The sequence below is a fragment of the Lagopus leucura genome, unplaced genomic scaffold (assembly GCF_019238085.1).
Source record: "Lagopus leucura isolate 7727_CA_CO unplaced genomic scaffold, USGS_WTPT01 Super-Scaffold_100001, whole genome shotgun sequence".
Classification (NCBI taxonomy): domain Eukaryota; kingdom Metazoa; phylum Chordata; class Aves; order Galliformes; family Phasianidae; genus Lagopus; species Lagopus leucura.
Window position 1 is genome coordinate 76,860,962 of NW_024962262.1, and position 19,537 is coordinate 76,880,498.

Below are 19,537 nucleotides of genomic sequence, written 5' to 3' on the forward strand. Positions count from 1 at the left end.
CTTTTTTTTTTTTTTTTAATGCAGAATTTGCCATTATTCCCACAAGATTGTGTTTATCACATGATTAGAATAGCTGGAGATTGAATGGGGGTAAAATAGCACCTTTGGGCAAAAATCTGTTGAAGAACTCATTGGAGTTGCTTTAAGCAGTTCTTCAGAAAATGAGTTTTGCCAACTGAGAGTCAAAGTGCTTGTTTTGCTAGATTGAGATGTCAGTTCACTTTACCCTTTTCTCTGATGTAGGAGGTTCCAATTTTTGAAGAAGAATAACCATGTGTGGTGTAAGAAGTGCTCGAGCACAGTCACTATCCCAGCAGACCTCTGGGAGGGGCTTGCTGTGAACATCTTTTGCACTTTTGTGGCTTTCAAAATCTGATTCTGATTACCTTCAAAGGAGTCCCCTTCCTGGTATCATGTGTAATTACATCCAAATAGAATATGGGTTCTTCTGAGTTTCACATATGAAGCAGTTTGACCAGCTTACTGTTCCCTTTTTGTGGGAACTTGTAAGAAGTGTTTCAGTTCAGTGTGGTGTCTTTTTCTGACAAATGTACGTCAAGATATAAAATATTCTGCTTTTGATTTCATTAATGTCACTCTTGTGTTGTCTTATGTTGGACAGATTCATTTCCTTTAAACTTTTTTCAGTGTTGATGCTAGACACTTGACTTGGAGAGGAATCTACGGAGCGTTTAATTTATAAGCTTTTATTAACCTTTTCAGTTGCATTGCAAAATGTTCCATCCCAGTGGTTCTTCTTGATTTATTCAATCTAATTTGGTCATCCTTGCTGTAGGTCTATAATATGATGTATTTACTGTTCTTGTTCAGTTTATTGTCTTCCTTCTGGTTATTCATCTTACTTTAAAATCCATTTACTCCATTCACTCTCTCAAATTTTTGACCAGATAAAAGACATTAGAATAAAACAATCAATGTTCTGGTAGTGTGGACTAGGCTTAGGCACTAGGCAGCATTTCTGAGCCTAAAGTCTGTGCAAATAACAATTGTTCTTTTAACATATTGCCTTCAGTATTTGCATGTAATTTACAGTTTAGCGTAGTCCTTGGGGTAAGGATTCTGATCTTAATGGAAGATGATCTTGCATGCTAATCCTGACTTGATTTCTATCCACAATGACTCATTTGTACAAGAGAGAGAAAATCAGACAAGTTTGAATTGATCAGTTAGTAAAATACCACCACCTTATGCCAGTACTTGTTTATTGTTGCTGTGTTCAGTGAGTTTAATTCTTGTAAATGAAGAGTGAAGAGGAACGCTTTTTGTCCTAAAGTAGAGTGGGCTTTTTCTTTTTTTTTTAATAAGCAGTAATATTTACATAAAATATTTCACAAAAAATGTTGAATTTTACACAATGCTGCAAGTGCGCTACACTGACTTCGGGGCTATTGTGTGCTCTCACAAGGAGGACTAGAGATATGATGCAGAGCTTTTGCCTGTTAATCAGAGCAGCTCACACTATCAGTAGTTGTGGCAGTCATTACTACCACATGTCAGAAACCAAAAATTGCATTTTTTTTTTGTTTGTTTGTTTAAGCTACTTTCTAATATCTGAAGCTGGTGCAGAACTATCTTCCTCGTTTACCAGCAGAAGGTGGTGCAAGAAACTCATTCCGTCAAGTTAAGAATGTGATGTTGACAGTTGTGACCATCTTGTTTTGTTTGTCCATGAAGTTGAATCAACCATCACTTACTGCTGTTTGAGATAGATAACAGAAATATAAGCTGTGTTGTTCCCCTTCTGTAATCATACAGAGTATGCCAAGTTCCCTGTGAAATAGGAAAAGCACCACTTTCTTTGTGATACTGTGGTTTGTAATAGCATCAATAAACTCAGACTTCAGGTTGCATGAAGGGTACAGAATAATAACATTTTGAAAGCTAGTGTGATAGGAATGAAGTCAGAGATTTTTTCAGGTTTGGGTTTTTTGTAGTACAGTATGGGGAAGTGGAGAAGACTTAAGGGATTAATGGAATCATAGGCCAGTCAGACCAGAAGGGACCCCTGGAATTCTTATGTCTTATCTGCTGCACGAGGCAGGGCTTGTATTTTCACCAGATTACTCAGGACTTTGCCTGGCCTGGTTTTGAACACATCCAAAGACAAAAGATTCTACAGACTTTCTTGGCTGTTAGTACTGTTGTGGCCGGGATGGAGTTAATTTTCTTCATAATATCTTCTATGATGCTATGTTTTGGATTTGTGATGCCTTTTTTCTCATGCTTGTTTTATCTCTGTGACTTTTTTCCCTCTATATCCAGTAAGAACTGTCTTTTCATGCAGTGCACTACTGCAAAACAGCTGGTTCTGTTGGCTTGGTAATGTCCCCATTGGTATGAGTGGGCAGGTACTAATTCACCTGAAGTTATGAGAGCAGGACTCTGCGAGTCCTGAATAAGTCCTGCTTCTTCAGCCTCTCCTTGCAGGCAAAGGTGTCCCCAGCCCACCTCTGTCTATCTTAGTGACCACCTACTGAACTCAATCCCGTTCATCAGTATCTTTCTTGTACTGCAGTGCCCAAAACTGTACACAATATTCTAGATACAGTCTAGTGAGTGCCAACTAGTAAGAGTGAATGAGCTCTCTCAGTCTATTTTCAACTTCTCGCAGCCTAAAACATTGTTGGCCGTGTTTGATGTCAGGACGCACTGTAGGCTTGAGAACATCTTGTTGTCCCGCTAGAGACTTTCTGCAGAGCTGCTCTCCAGTTGGCCACTACCCAACCTGTATCATCGCTAGGACTTTTTTGCTTCCCAGAGACAGGGTTAGGCATTTGTCCCTGTTGAGTTTTATGAGGTTTTTGTCAGCTTATTGCTCTAGCCTGTCTAGGTCTCTCTGAGCAGAAGCTCTGCCTGCAAATGTGGTGGCTCTTTCTCCTGGTTTGGAGTCATCTGCAGATTTTAAGGGAGCACATTCTGTCTCCTCCATATCATTAACAGAGACATTAAACAACAATGTAAAAACCCTTACTGCAAGATGAGTGAAGTTTTTGCTCTAGAGCAGAAATACGTTTTGGTGGGTAATCACTGCTGTGCTTATCTGTAAACTCTGCAAAGCCCAAAGGTGGTTTCCTGTTTTCCCAGGGCACTTGTAACACAGTGAAGTCTTTCAACTACAGGCAGTAACAGTTTGAATAGAAGTTTTGTCTCAGCAAAAAGAATATTCAGGGCTCCATGGTTATGGTAACTGATTGCTTAGGCTGTTAATAATCAGCAAAGTATTTCTGCTAAGTTGGTTTTCAGCTGCTGTGTATTCAGTTATTTATTCACTCATCAGATCCTTTGCACAAGAAAACATTACAGAAACAATTGCAGTCTGATTTGATTTTATAGTGATTTCTCTTCTTAGCGAGAGAGAGCAAGTAAAAAGCATGAATTAAATTACTGTTGGAGTAAAAAGAATCTGAATTTTATAATGAAGCATTTAGTATGAAGGTGTTTAGGAGGGAAAACAGAAGCAAAACTGAAATATTACTTCAGGAAATATATTCTTATTTGAAATCTGATTTGTTATTGGAATACTGGTGCTTGAAACAGCCTTTGATGATGAAACCTTAAGGCTGTATGTAACACTTAAATTCTTTCCAGCTATGTTTATGGTCATTACCTCTTCTAGGCACCAATGACTGGTGGAGTTTTCTCTAGCTTTGCTGCTAATACCAGATGCTTTACCCAAATTACTAAGGATTGCCCATGAGAAACATCTCTTCATGTAATAAAGCCAAGCATGTTGGGATTACTGGTCCCAGCAGTGCTGAATTGTTTCTCAGTGTCCTGTTTTTGTGCTATCTAACCATTTGATTGGTGTGTTCAGCAAGTCACTAGTATGACTAAGTAATATGTTAGTAAAGTAATTAATCTAATTACCTCTGACTGTATGCTGTTTCCAATTCAGAGCCCATTTTCCAAATGGGTTTTACATAATCAAGTGCGGTGTCACTTCAACCAGAAGGGAGGCACAAAATGTTAAACTGCTTGGAGATTTGCACTTACAGATCTTGCTGCAAAATATGTCTGCTGCCTGCTGTGAGAGAGGGAGCAGAAATGGTAACAAGTGCTTTTAGACTTGTCGTGCGTCTCAGCAGCAGCAGAATATGGTGTTAATGGCTGCAGTGTTAAAATTCATGTATTCAGTAACATTTATAAAGCATAATCTTTTTTGAAATTCAGCCATACTATTGCTTGGAAAAACCTGAGGGCAGCTGGAGGAAAAATAAGGTTCACAAATACGATTTCTTAAGATTTGGAGCGTATCCACTTTTGAGAAATGCAATTAAGTTTTATTTGGTACATACACTTGCATGTGAGAAAGATCATTAAAATGGATCCTGCTGTATGGATTATTTTTATTAAATCAGGCAGTTTTTATAGTCATTTCTCAAATGATTTTTCATATTTTTTAAAAGCTGCCAGCTTTTGTTCTTTTTAGATGTTTTTGAAAACTGACTTTGTTATAATCCTACTGAATATGGAGAAGAGCAAGTGTTGTCTTGAATAAGCCTGGCAGTGGGACTACACTGCACTGACTGTTTAACAAATTGAAAACAAGGGCAAATTCTCTTTATTTTTTGTCTTAACTGATGCTGACTGGCTGTTAGCAAACATCAGTGCAGATGGGAAACCCCAATGTGGTGCAAGAGGAGGAGGTCTAGCACCAGTGACTAAATGCCTGCTGTAAACAAGCAAGTATTTGAGAACAGTACATGCTGATCGTAAAGAGATGCACCTCCTCAGCTTTTCCTTATCTTTTTTTCCAAGTTGCTGTTGCCAAATGCTTCACCTGAGCATGTGCCTGTCCAGCTCTTCTCACCAATGCAAAGTATGAAAGGGGTGTGGGGTCCCATTGCTGGAGAGCCAGCTGTGTGGCCTGGTGATGTCCAGTACAGATTTGCTGCTTTGTTGCCTGCTGTGGGAACCATGGGCCCTTGATGAGGCTCTGAGAGCTCCCTGTGCAAGCTTGCTGCAAGCAGCTTCTCCCTCTGTAGGGTTTTTTGCTATTTGCTTGGTGCTTAACCCACACCATGTTCTTGTTACTGAATGTCCCACCTTGTGGTGATAAGAGAACTGTAAAGGAGCTCATCAGAGCAGCCAGAAGGCAGGCGGCAATTAAAATTTTGGGTCTTGAACCAAAAGACACAATTTCACAAAGCCAACCTAGTAAACAAAAAAGCAAAAAAACAATGACAGCAACAACAAACAACCCTGAAAACAACTGAGATTTTTAAATAAAACAATAATCTGACTCAGGCTTCTTCTTAGTATCCCTGATCATTTTTTCCCTGTTATTAATATCTCAAGACTGGGTGAATGATTGTGGTGTGGAGAGCGTTTAGTCTGTGTACCAGCAATCTTTCTCCACCCTTCATGAAATGAGTTCTTTGGGTGACAAATTTGCTTGGAGCACATGCAGTGCTAACAGGTATGATGAGGCCCAGGGCAGTGATCCTGTTTCCTCCTCTTCAGCCTTCTGGGTTAGCAATCCCACATAGTATTGTTTCTACAACCCTAGTTAACGGTGTCTAGAAAAGTGTCCCTTTAAGAAGAAAACTGTTTCAACTCATTCCTCAAATGCTTTTTGATTTCCATAGTGTTATCCTTTTTATACTTATATTTTACCATAGTGACTCAGTGGGTAATGACTGTGAGGGCCAGAGATGTGCTTGGTGGTAGCTTTCGATAGCAGAGTGCTGGGAAAATAAGTGGATGTGGAGAACCAAAGGGCTTCATGTAAATGGATTTAAGCATTGGATGATGGCGAATTGTTCTGTGTATAATACTGCCACAGAAGGGGGTGTGTGAGCAAAGGATTCTTGCCTTAATAAGAGAAGCTTTGATGGCACCAAGCTATGTGGTGCAGTCGACTTGCCTGAGAGACAGGACGCCTTTCAGAGGGACCAAGACAGGCTCCAGCAGTGGGCCCAGGAGAACCACATGAGGTTTAACAAATCCAAATACAAGGTCTTGCAACTGGATTGTGCAAGCTGGGGGACATAAGGGTAGGACACAAACCTGCCAAAAAGGACATGTTGGAGTGTCCAGAGCAGGGCTGCAAAATGATTCAAAGGATGGAGTCACCCCCCTCAGAGGACAGGCTGAGAGAGCTTGGCTGCTCTGGAGAAGGCTCCAGGGAGATCTGAGAGTGGTCTTTTAGTATCTGAAGGAGAACTGTAAGAAGGAAGGGACAGATTCTTTAGCTGGATTTATTGTGATAGGACAAGGGGAAATGGTTCCAAACTAAAAGAGGGGAGATTTAGACTGGATATAAGCAAAAACTGTTTTACAAGAAAGGTGGTGAGGCAGTGAAACAGGTTGCCTGGAGAGGCATTGGATGCCCTGTCCCTGGAGACACTCAAGGTCAGGCTGGATGGGGCTCTGAGCACCTGATGGAGCTGTGGGTATCCCTGTTCGTTGCAGAGAAGTTAGATTAGATGACCTTTAAATGTCCCTTCCAATTCAAATCTATGATTCTGTGGTAAGTGTTCCCAAATTCTTGCCGTTTTTTCTGCTGTACCTTTCTGGTAATAGGAGATTTTTTTTTAATTTTTTTTTTATTTACCTCCCCTCCTCCCTACCATAGCCTTCTCTCCCCCGCACTAAAAAGAAAATGTTTCAGATGACTCTTTTTGTCCACAATAACTTCTGGGGGCATGGAGCATATGATACTCTTATGGTTTTTTTTATCCCCTGTACTCCCTTTCTGGACAGAGATGGTCAGTGAGTAATAATGTTGCTGTGTTTCTTTCACAGAAACTTGATGTAAAAAGCTGCATAAAGACAGGATGCTTTTCAAACAGAATAACAGCAGGCATCTAAGAAATAGCAGGCATGTAACTGCATATTCCAGACAATGCTGTGTAAACAACCTGAGCATCCTTTCTTGTGGAGTGTTTTTGTCTTTGCAAGTGCCACTATCTTGTTTTCCCTCCTGTTTTTTCTTCTATTTTGGTTGTGGTACAGGATATTTCAAAACTTTGCTTTTGGTTCTACTTTGGGACTTTATAAAAAGTCTTACTAAATCTTCACAAAATTATCTCATTAAACCTTTCACACTTTAAATCTGTTCCTTAGAGTTTTTCAGTGCTGTTTTTTTTTTTTTTTTTTTTTTTTTCCTTCTATGAATTCTACTGACTGTTTTGTGTAGGTGAAGAGATTTCCAATAAGTTCTTCATTATCCTGTGTTCTTTTTGAGGAGTACTGTTATTTTCTCTGCTCTACCGCAGGCAGAAAAATGAAGACTTTTCTAATTTGCCTTAGCTCTCAGCACCTTTCAGCTTTTCATTGCCTTCTATTTTTATTCCACTGCAGAGGATCTGTTTTAGCTAGACAAACTGCTGTCAGCTCAGGATGGGACTTGGAATCCTTTAAAAAATAAATAAATGCGGCAACCACCCACAAGTGGCATCTTTCACTTATAATCTTTTTTACACCGTGAACAGCTGGGCTTCAATCCACAGTGCATTCCCCAGTCCTTCAGAGCAATTGACCACATCCTACTATAGATTTGTCGAACAGTACTACTGTGATAATTGAGTAAAAAGTAGAAAGGTGGGACTGATTGTTATGAAGACAGCAGGGAAAACAAATTCTGTTGGGACTACAGAGAGCAGAGGGGAGGGAAACAGAAGCAATTAAGGATGTTGTGGGAGAAGGTGAAAAGATCTTTGCGCAGCATCACAGAGGAGCTGTTTGACTGAGACAGGATGGAGTCGAGTTCTCCAGATTGACATGTGTAGTGTTTTTGTTATTTTTGCAGTTCCCTACTTATTTCCTAGGAAATTGAGCAGCATTACAGAACTGCGGGGGAGAGGTTTATATCTGCAACAAGTACTCTCATTTATGGCAGAAACTTTGAAGATGTGATTGCTGCATTGAGGAACTGGAAAAGAGCAACTTGGTCCTGAAATTTCTTGCCTTTCTTGACTGGGCAGCCAGTTTTTGGGAGGATTTCTCAGTAAGTCCTAAGTTAGAGGCTGTGTTTTGATTTGTGGTGCAGAGCAAGAAAATTTGTCCTTCTGAGTCACTGGTCCCTAGAGAAAGCAAACCAAAGAGAAAACCCTCCAGATGGCCTTTTGGGGGTGACGTTTGCTGCTGGTCACACTGATAACAAGTTCTGATAGGCTGTTTGGTGGTTTGTTTGTTTTTGAGTTTGTGGGCCATTTAGGTTAGGATGTAGGAGTTAGGAGAAGGAATCCCAACATGTGACCTAACCCACGAGGTTGGGTTAGTGGGCACTGGCACAGTTCTGTTATGTTGCATTAGTGTGCAAGAGAGGGGCATAACAGGCATCTTGCTGTGTTCCCTGAAAGACTTTCCACAAAGATGGGGGAGAGCTGTAGAAGAAATAATTGAGCAGTAAATGGGCTTAATGCTTCAATGAGCCACAGAAGTGCTGTAGATTTTGAAGAAATGTTTGTGTGCCTTGTCTGTAATGATGCTGGAACATGTGATGATGTGCATTTGAATTTTCTTATGTGTAAACAAATGTATCTGTTATTGGTGTAATGCATAAAATATGAATGATGCTTACATTCTGTCTGGAAAGTAAGTCAATTTCATAAAAAAACACATTCAAGCAAAAAAAAAAAAAAGTATCAGGGTGAGCAGAAATTCCATTTATGTCAATGATCAAAGAGTTACCGAGGAAGAAGGAAGAAGATAAGAGAATAACCCTTCTTCTGTACAGAACCTTATGAAAACAAAAACATAAACACTGAAAATTGCTTTGAGGTGCAGCTCCTATGTGGTTCATTATTTCATGTGGACAAATGCATTTTAATGGGTTGTACCTAAAAAGTTTTAGCCCTTCAAGCCCAGAATTTTACCGAAGGTATTTGAACTTTCCAAAAACTATGGCTGAACAGCACCACGGTTGGGACCTGATGTGCATTTGCTGGTGTGCATATTCAGATGTCATTGCATTCAGTACAGTGGATCTTCTTTTGCCTTGATCTTGTGTCACCAGTATGGTCATATATTGTGTGTCACCAAAGAACTTGTGAAAAGCACATTATCAGGATTCTTCAAAATGGTTTTCAGAGTATTGAGACACTAAGTACAGCTAAGACTACCAGTTTTTAATCTCAGAAAGTCAGAAATGTTTACCTTTTGTAGCCTAATAAATGGACAAATTCTGCAGATGGTGAACGTGGTTTCCTTGGGTTGTTGCTTCAGATGTATTTGTTGCTACGTTGCACAGCTGAGTGCCAGCTCCTTCCTCCTTCAGCCTGACTTCTACTGGTGACTGTCTGTGTTTTCAGCACCTGTTGATGCTGCTCTACGTGTTTACTGGAGAAAGAAATACAGTGGGATGGAGTTTGATTGCTTCCTATTTACCGATGCTAGTATTGGTAGTCATTCATAGGTAAAAGCAAATTACCTTTCAAATGACTACAGATGGGTTTTTACTTACTTCCTAAACACTGCTTCTCTTTAACTTTGAAATTGGAGAAATCTCTGAAACCTGTTTACTGCGTGCTGTTTGAAACCCTTTAAAGCAGACTGAAGGGCTTTTGCAGTCTGCCTGGGCACACACATGCTTCAGTGAGAGGAAAGCCGTGTGTGGAGCAGGGCCAGTGCCACCCCTAGGTATGGGGCAATGCAGTGCCTCATCAGAGCAGCCTCTGCCTCTTCACCTGTGGGTGCTAGGTCAATAGTAGGTGCTTGGACAATACTGGGACTCGTTTGGTATATTTCTAGATAGCTGTGCTTACTAAATCATTTGCCTGAAAAGCAAAATGCATTTTAAAAGTAAACTGTCCTGTGAGTAAGACTTCAAATGTCATGCTTTCTGCTATGTAAATGTCACCCTTAATAGTGGCACTTGTAGTTAGGTGACTGAATAAATGTAAGGGACATACTTACAGTAGGCACACGAGCTAACAAACATGCTGAAAGCTGAGCTCTTGCACCTATAGAACAGGGCATCACAGAGCCCATGAGCTGGGAAGGGCTTTATCACTTGCTGCCAGTGTCCTGGCATGTGGCTGCCTGGTGTCATCCATGGGAAGTCATAGGAAAAGACACATTTCTTCCAATGTTCTCCTTAAGAATGTGGGTTTAGACACTTAATCTTGTAATTCATTTCAGCAAGGCCTTGTGCTCATTGGTGGCACTAAAAATGAAGCCACGAACTCTAGCATTTGCACTGTATTTTCATGCAAAAATTAGAACAGGCTCTCTTTAATAAAAAGTACTCCCCTGAAGATAATTTGAGCATACTTATTTTTTGGTTGATATCCCAGCCATCTGCTAGCAGGTGTTTGGTTTCATCATAGATTTGGTTTCATTACCTTTCTCATCTTTGCTCTCTTTTTGTGTGATGTTGGATGAATCCTCACATCCCAACTGTTTTATGCAGTGGATGGAAGATCTGCTGACAGTACCTCACACAGCATATGGCATTTTCATTTTGAATCATTTTGCCCTGATATATCTACCATTTGAACAGATAGGGCAGACATGTTCTTGTAAATGTGCTTGCTTGCTGAGCCTTTTTCTTCCTAGAGTAGATTTAAAAGTCTGCCTTTGCTAGAATCCTTTTATTAGAGGCTGAGTCTTAATATACTTCATAGTCTTCGCTGGTTGAAATACGTATTTCTGAACTAAAACTTAAGATCTTGTAGCACAGAATCTGTTGCTGTTCCGGGAGTATTTTTCAGAGAATACAGGATGTCGTTGTCTGAATGAAAATAATTCGGTAGTAAAATGTGGCATTATAATCTGTGCCTGTGATCTGTAATGTGTGGCAGAGCTGTCTTTGATGCATGTCAACTGCTACACTGTTGGTGTCCGCTGGGATGTGGCAGTGTGAAGGCTGCTACAAAGGTAATGGAAAATTGGGCATTGGGAAGGAGATGAACTGAGATTTGTAAAATGAAATTAAGCTGTGATTTACAACGTTAGCGTGATGTCTTGCAGTGATGTGTAGCACTTAAGCATAGACAGTGAATACAACAACTTAAACACAGCTGTTCAAAGACAGAGGTTTGAGTTGGGAGCATGCAGCTTAGTTCCAGAAGAGCAAGCAGAATATTCTCTGCCTTTGGCTGAATGAATTGTAGGCACAAGGCTTTTTTGTGGTTTTGTTTGTTTGCTTTTAACGTGGTAACTTGATCTCTGCCCGAAATTCCCCTTCAGGGCTGTTTCTTCCGGAAGGGCTAGAAACCCAGAAGGCAGAGCAGGCTGCTTTTGTTCAGATCTTCCCTGCAAGAACGGGTAAACATCTCCTGAAAAACAAGTGGTTATTCTACTTGCCTCTTGGATTTCTTGAGGGAATTTAGTGATTTATGAACTCATCAGGAGACAAACTGTGCAGTCATGTTTTATTATTAGAGTTACCTCAGCAGACCACAGATGTAGGACTAGAATCAAAATGCAGGAGACCTTGAAAAGTACAGAAAAATACAGAAAATAGGGATAAATGCAAACCTGACAGCAGTACCAATGGTGATGGTAATACCACCCCTTTGTGGTTGGGGTTTATCTTCAAGGTAAATTTTGCCAGTCCTTCTGCCTGTGGAACTCTAACATTTTAGAGCCCATTGACATTGGTCCTCACTCAGGAGGCACAGGATTGTTCACTCTTCACATCTTTATTTCCTCTGCGCAGTCTGTGGGTTACTTGTTTGAAAAATCAAACAGTCCTCAAAGGCATAGTGACTCAGCAGCACTGAAAGTTAAATGAATACTGAAGTTGTACAGATAGAAGCCTGTCCACAAGCCAAATGTATTTTAAGTGCTACTTCCTGATGGGCTTGTGTTTCTGGTAGACTGGCCCAAGCAAAATAAATGTTTCAGTTATCAACTGAACTTAATTCCCCCCATCAAACTGCCCCTTGAGCAGGAATTCATTAAAGCAGCAAAAAAAAAGCAAACCTGAAGCCCACCAAGAGCAAAAATGCAAAGCTTTACATTTAAACTTCAGAAATAGTTGTAAGAAATAGAATTTTAAAAGCTTCCAGGGCATGCTCTTTTTATGTGTTGATAAAGCTCAGAAGACTCATTTGCAAGGTTGCATGTAATTCTGTATAATGAAGGAGTATTAGTCCAAAAAAATGCCCTTTTCCCCAGTTGCAAAAGTTAACAGGTGTGTTGGTATTTGGACTCTTACACCTATGCGTATCTGAAGTCAGATGATAAAGGGTTGCTCATGGTGTTTATGCAGAGCTTCTAAATTTGCATCTGTTTCACTGGAGTAAAATGAATTTTGTGATATCTGCCACTTTTGCAGGATTTATTTTGTTTTCTAGAAATGTTTGCTGTAAAGACAAAGCTCTGAATGCTTTGTATGCTTGAACAGGCAACAACACGTAACTGCAGGTATTTGTGAAAGGCTCTGTCCTGTGAGAGCGAGGCAGACATACACCATGAGTAGAACACCCATGTGTTTTCTTAGTGCTCAGATACTTGGCTAAATGGAAGCATTATCCGTTACCTATGAGCTGAATCATTTTGGGGGTGTGGCAGTATATGACTAAAAGCACATTTATTCACATTTCAGTGCAGGATTTAAGTATGACACCACTGGCGGTACAGACTCCATTAACAGAAGCTGCAAATTTTGTATTCCGGATTACCAGAAAGTGTTTCAACTCATTATTTCTACAAGTTTATTCTACATACCTCCAGAAAGCATTTCTGTTAATAATTTGCAAGCAGTAGAGCGTGTCACACAAGGGTAAAGGTAATAAAACCCTTTCTCCTAGTAAATCAAGCAACTGAATTTAAAGACTTGAGATCAAAAGCACTGAAGTAGAACAAGGAACTTTGTGTGAAAAGTACATCCTGGTGATTAGCAAAGCTATATGCCTGTATTTGCTGAACTGCGCATTTCTCCCAGTGCAAGTGGATGTTGATTATTTTTAAAACAGACTTTGTTAATATAAGCTTCAAGGACTGTTTTGTCAGGTCCCTTAGATGACCCTCTGCTGAACAGTAAACTTGCAGTCATCTCTTTCCAATTCATTAACTCATTATTGTGTCCGTTCAGCCATTGGGACATCATGGTCTGTTCATTTAAAACCCACTGTAGTTTTTTGGAGATTGCAGACAATTGCTGTGGGGAGCTGATCACTTATGCCAGCTGAGTCATGTGCTTCACAATGCAGGGTCTGTTCAGTGTGTCAACTTTTCAAAAGCATTCTACAGTTTTTTATTTTTTTTTTTTTTTTTTTTTTTTGTTTGTTTCTTTTAAAACATTTTTCAAGGGTTTGGGTTTGCTTAATTGTAAAGCCAGAACTGTACAGGATTAGTGATTTTAGTCTAATGAATCGTGTTATTCATCAGCTGAATTTCTTTTTAATTGTAAGCATTGAAGCTGTGAGTATTATGTACTTCAGTGGTGTTCTTGTTGCTGTGCTACTGCTAAAGGCAGCACAATTTCTTTGTTCAGATCTGTCCATTGCAGACTCCTTTTTCCCCTACTCTGGTCAGATCCAGGTAGGCAGGTGACGATGAGTCATCATGTTCCCTGGCTTCTGGTTCTGGCTTCATGTTCCCTCCCTTCTTGGTTAATCTGAATTCATCTGGCTGATGTAATGAGGCTGCAAGAGAGAGTCTACATCACAACAGTAACTCAATGGACTATCAGTACCGTAAATACTCTAGGATTATTAAAAACAATATGTTAGGATAAGATTTATTCCATAATGGAAAAACTATTAATATTTCAAAGCACTTCAGGCCCCTTCCCTACACAAGCCCTGCATAGATGCAGAAGCAGAGCATTGTCATGCCTCTCAGCATCTTGTGCTAGACTTCCATGAGCTAGATCCCGCCATCTCCTAGCTTCATGTTGCACCACACGTCATCAGTGGGTTCAACGTATTTCATATAGCTCAAGTGGAAGTTGCCATATTATGCTAAACTTTCCATAATCCAGTATCAAAATCAGATCAAAGTCAGGAGCATTGTGAAAATTCAGAAACTGCACCGTTCTTTGCAAGCAGCCCTGCTGCTCATCCATGAAAGCTGGCATATACCAACCAAGAGGTTTAAGAGGATGAGGAATTAGATGCAAAATTACTGTTTATTATTCATGGGTTTTTTAATTTACTATTATTTCTTCTTTCAGTGGGCGAGTTTGTGAGTGATGCCCTTCTGGTACCAGACAAGTGCAAGTTCCTTCATCAGGAAAGGATGGATGTGTGTGAAACTCACCTGCACTGGCATACTGTTGCTAAAGAGGTATGTTAATCTGCTTTTCTAGAATTGTATCACTATGCTGAGAATGAGCTGAAGTTATAGTAGTGATGCTGAAAAGAAATTAAAAGGATGCTTATGAATGGTAGTGTAAAAGGCTTTTTGTTACACTTAATAAAAAATTGTGCATTATTTAGCATGAACCCTATTTAATAGCATTATTTTTCCCCATGTTCCATTACCCACGGTGTTTTCTGCCTCATCTGGCTTTCCTTGCAACTATTGCTCTGGAGCTAAAGATTAACTGATAAACTTTAATTGATGAAGGCTATGCCTTTACTGCTACCATCAGTTGGTGTCATATTCCTATGCCAGCTACTTCACAGGGCCTCAGGATGCAATATGTGAAGTTCAGCATAAAAGTTTAAGAGACCTTGTGAAACACAGAACTGTACAAAGCCATCTTGCAGTCAAGCACAGAGTTCAAATTTTCAGTATTTTAACTGAACACAGAAATGAACTTAGTATTACAATTGCTAATATGTATCTATATAATATCTATATCTAATATATACATTGGCCTCTTAAAATAAGTGTTTAAGGCACCAGCCTTCATGTACAGAAATTCTAATTTTAAATGTAAATCTGTCTTGCAGTGAACTGTTTAAAAGCATTAATAGCCCAGGAAGACAAATAAGCATTCTGCCTTAAGGTTTTATGTGAAATAGAACATGTGAGAATTTTGAGCAGGAGCATATTGTGTCACCATGTATGTGGGAGGTGATAAGTCCTTCCATACAGGCAAAGATAGAAGAGCAGGGGAAGGAAGGTCTTGCTGCTTGCAAAGGTCACAGAACGGTTTGGGTTGTAAGGAATCTTTAAGATCACCTGGTTCCAGGCTCCTGCTATAGGCAGGGACATCTCCCTCTAGACCAGGTTTCTCAAAGACCCAACCAGTCTGGCTTTGAACGCCTCCAGGGAGGGGGCATCCACAACTTCTTTGGGCAACCTGTTCCGGTGTCTCACCACCCTCACAGTGAAGAACTTCTTCCTAATTTCTAGTCTAAATCTGCCCTCTTCTAGTATAAAGCCATTTCCCCTCATCCTGTCACTGCATGTCCTTACAAAAAGTCCCTCCCCGGCTTTCCTGTAGGCCCCCTCCAGGTATTGGAAGGCTGCTATAAGGTCTCCTTGGAGCCTTCTCCTGTCCAAACTGAAGAGCCCCAACTCTCTCAGACTGTCCTTATAGGGAAGGTGCTCCAGCCCTCTGATTGTCTTTATGCCCCTGCTCTGGACACAATCCAGCAGCTCAATGTCTTTCTTCTGTTGGAGGCACCAGAATTTGATATAATATTCCATATAGGGTCTTAAGAGAGCAGAGTAGAGGGGCAAAATCACCTCCCTCAACTTGCTGGCCTTGCCTCTCTAGATGCAACCCAGGATATGGTTGTCTGTCTGTGCTGCAAGCACACATTGCCAGCTCAATGCAGACACAGGCAGGGAGCTACCAACAGTGTAAGCAGTAAATGCAGAGGTGATGACTTAAGTCATGTTTCAAAATTCAGGGAACGTGCAGCTCACCAACTTCAACCTCCTACAGCTGTACATGGCCCCTTATTTTCTCTTGAGATTAGTGACATCTTTTTCCAGCCTCCTTCATGACAATGTTGTTACTTTATTTTCTGTAGTCCTGTAGTGAGAAGAGTATGAATCTGCATGACTATGGCATGCTGCTGCCCTGTGGAATTGACAAGTTTCGTGGTGTGGAATTTGTTTGCTGCCCGTTAGCAGAGGAAAGCGACAATCTTGACTCAGCTGATGCTGAAGATGATGATTCAGATGTCTGGTGGGGAGGCGCAGATGCAGACTATGCAGATGGAAGGTAGGAGTGGCTTTTTCCCCTTATGATCTTACAAGATATGCCAAAAATCTGTCTGAAAGACCTCATTGTTGAAGGGAGACTCCTTTCTATAAGTGAATTTGCAGCTACAGTGGCTAAAATAATTTTTTTTAACCTTCCACATAAAAGCTTATTGCTCATACAGTTATTGCACATGTTATGCTTTTATCTTTTTTTTTTCGGTTAGAAGTATTGCCATATTTATATGAAAATGCTTAATTGCATGACTTCTTGACTACTAATTGACAAATACTGTTATCTAACATGCTTCCTGTGCAGTCTGGGGGCATTGCAGCAGATATTTTGGCTGCCATCGCTGTTGGAGACTTTGAAATATCTTCATTTATAATAGGCGTTAGCTGTGTTGTTTTCTGCTGTTAACTTCTTAGTGTGAGTTATAGAAGAAAATCTGTTTTAACGTCTAGCCTTTGACAGTAAGACTAATTAATATGCTTCTGCTGGAGAATGAGGTTTCCCTTGCAGCTATTCCATACCATACTCATCTTTGCCTTTTGACATTCCCTATGCACATATGTTAATTTTGACCCAAATGTAAGTTCTGACAGTGTTGTGATTGAGTGGTCCAGTGCTGTCAAGAACTTTTCATGCAGCTCTCTTTAGCACGTTAGATAGCAGTTGTGAGAGCAGAGAACTGAATTCAAACCAGTACTGGAAGATGAGTTTCTTCATAAAACCAATATTTAAGTACAAATTATCTTTGTACTCCCTAGATGTGAACATTTCGTACTGTACTAAAAAGGTTAGAGAATGCAGCGCTTCTGCTTCTTACGTGGTGATTATTGCAGTTTTTGCACATAGTGATGGCAAATCCAAAACTTGAGTCAAATTATAAGCAATCTCACGGAGAACCATGAAGGCAAACTGGGACCAAATGAAGTGTTTAATGCAGAAAGTTAACAGTTTGTAATTGTGAGTTTGGACTTTGTAATAATCTTGATGAAAATAAGCTCAGGAATAGGGTAGAGGTGAAGGACAGAAATTAAGTTGCTGTAATATGGTGTAAAGAGATGACATTAAGATAATGAAAAGTTAGGAAGACTCTTCATGATGGGCATTTAAATATTCCCTGACAAGGTGTTAGTTTGTGTTGTAAGGAAGAGTTCTTCTTGAAAAATGCAGTAAGTAAAAATAATTTACAAATTTAAATGAAGATTAATTAAAATGAATATTTTCCTACTGTAATTTTCAGTCTTCTCTTGTAAGTAGATGAGCGAATGGCATGAGCTGTTGGAAGCAAGAAATCTCTATCAGGCAACATTGTATATTCCCTCTCCCAATGTTCAGGATTTTTTTTCTGACCTAAGCTTCCAATAGTTATCAAAATGTCATGATTAATAACCTTTTGGTGTGATTTGCAAACTAACCTTTGGAATGTTGCTGTGTCTCACATCTTTGTTTTCTTTGATCTATGATTATAAAATGTTCTCTTAGAGTATGAAATTAGCATATACTTCATCCTGATTTGCTTTTTCCTTTGTATATATATATATATGTGTGTGTGTGTATATATATATATTTATAGATATATATATACACACATATATATATCATATATGTATGATAGATAAGATAGATCTGTCTTGTGTTTGATCTACTTTATCTCTATATCTATATATTGTATATAGTTATTATTATATCTGTACATACAACTTTCATGTATCAGTTCAAAGTTTCCTAAAATATTTCAAATGGAAGAGCACACAAGGTTGTATATAAAATTGTTTTGTTTATAAAGCAATTTATTTCTGTTTTTTCATGTTTGTCACAGAACATTTACCTTACTCTTCTGTTTTGTTCTTCTTGAAGCAATTTAATATGTGAAGAGAGTAGTTCAGGAATAACTTCAGAAGTTCTTTATCCTCCGGGAATAGGAGCTGGAATTGCATTTCAAGCAATTTCTGAAGTTCCAAGCAAATATTGCTTTTTTTTTTCTTCACCTCCAGTACATGTGCATACAAAAGAAAAATGAAAAGATCCTTTTATGGGCACTTGTACTTCAACTGCAGATGAAGAGCCAAGTAATTTGTAGTTCTCTTATACTGACTCATTCGTATTTCTTGCTGCCTCTTCAGCTTCCAAACGGCCTTTAAACCATGTGTACTGGAAACAGAAATACTCTTGAAATTTAATCATATTTAAAACAAAAAAAACCAAAAACACAGCAAAACCTCAATTCTTCATGCAGTAGTAGGTGGTAGTTCAAATGTTGTATATTTTTGTATATTTTTATTTGTATGTATATCCATCCAAGCATATAAAAACATATGTTTTAATAAGTATATATATGCCTTAGTGCTAAGCTGATTGTGAAGAACAAAGGAGAAGGGAAGGCAATAGTACAGGAGGATATCTTTCAATGCTGAATTCCCAGTATTTTATGCTATTAAAGCCACATTGTTTGAAATATCTACTGAAGTTTTTATTTTTCATCTTAAATCATAGAATCATATAATGGTTTGGATTGGAAAGGACCTTTAAGATGATCTAGTTCCAAACCCCCTTCAAGTGGGGGTTTCACAAGAGCAGAGAAGAGGGGCAGAATCACCTCCCATTGACCTCCTGGTCATGCCTCTCTGGATGCATCCCAGGATACAGTTGGCCTCCCGGGCTGCAAGCTCAAATTGCCAGCTCATATTGAGTCTTTCGTCAACTAACATCCCCAAATCCTTCTCCTCAGGGCTGCTCACAAGTCATTCTTTGCCCAGCCTATATTTGTGCTTGTGATAAATGTTTGATCTTGCACTGACAATGTCTGTCTCAGCCTGAAACCTTCCACTTTGCCCTGGATTTGTTGTTGGCATTCTGCAGAATTTCTATTGCAGCTCTTATTGAGCTGATTTATTTTTCTGATTCTACCCAGAAGTCAGGATTTCAGGCCAGTACTGCATGAGGACTTCTGTGGTTTTTGTTGTTCCATTAAGATCTGCCTGTGTGGTTTAACCTCAGAAGTTTTTGCCATAGGCATTTTAGTATCTTTTTTGCTCAGAATTGGCAAGTGGTACAGCTGGAACAGAACTCATTCCTTGCAGTGGGGTGGAGACCATTCTGTTACTGGTGACCCTGACTATAGGATTAATCCATGCCATTATAAGAGTGTATGGAGGCATTTTGAGCTACAACATCATCACAAATGGATGTACTGACCAATGTGAGTCTGACTGACCTGCACCTCAGCATGAAAAGGACATGGCTTGCGTCAGTGCGTCACTTGTTGGTAGTGCTTGGGAAAGGGATGGAGGATGTTCTGCCGTGATGGATATGGCAAATTTCAGTGAGGCCAAAATGGAGATCTGCTGTGCTTTTGAAATTGTGTCGTGCTAGTCCTGAAATAGTGTGCTACTAAGCCATTTTCAGTGGTGTTCCTTGCTGTTATCCATACTTTAATTAAACTTACCTTGAAGACTGCCTGAGGGACAGCCAGGTGCAGGTATGGGTTCTCAGTGTAGCTGCAGAGAT

At 39.7% G+C, this 19,537-nt stretch overlaps 1 protein-coding gene across 1 annotated transcript in view; it reads left to right on the forward strand.

Moving 5' to 3' along the window:
- The window catches only part of LOC122177487 (amyloid beta precursor protein), a 201,524-nt gene that overhangs the window by 83,354 nt on the left and 98,633 nt on the right, over positions 1-19,537 (forward strand). Inside the window, exons 4-5 of the mRNA XM_042866899.1 lie at positions 14,093-14,205; positions 15,849-16,042. Of these exons, the coding sequence (XP_042722833.1) occupies positions 14,093-14,205; positions 15,849-16,042 (307 nt within the window). The remainder of the gene's footprint in view (positions 1-14,092; positions 14,206-15,848; positions 16,043-19,537) is intronic.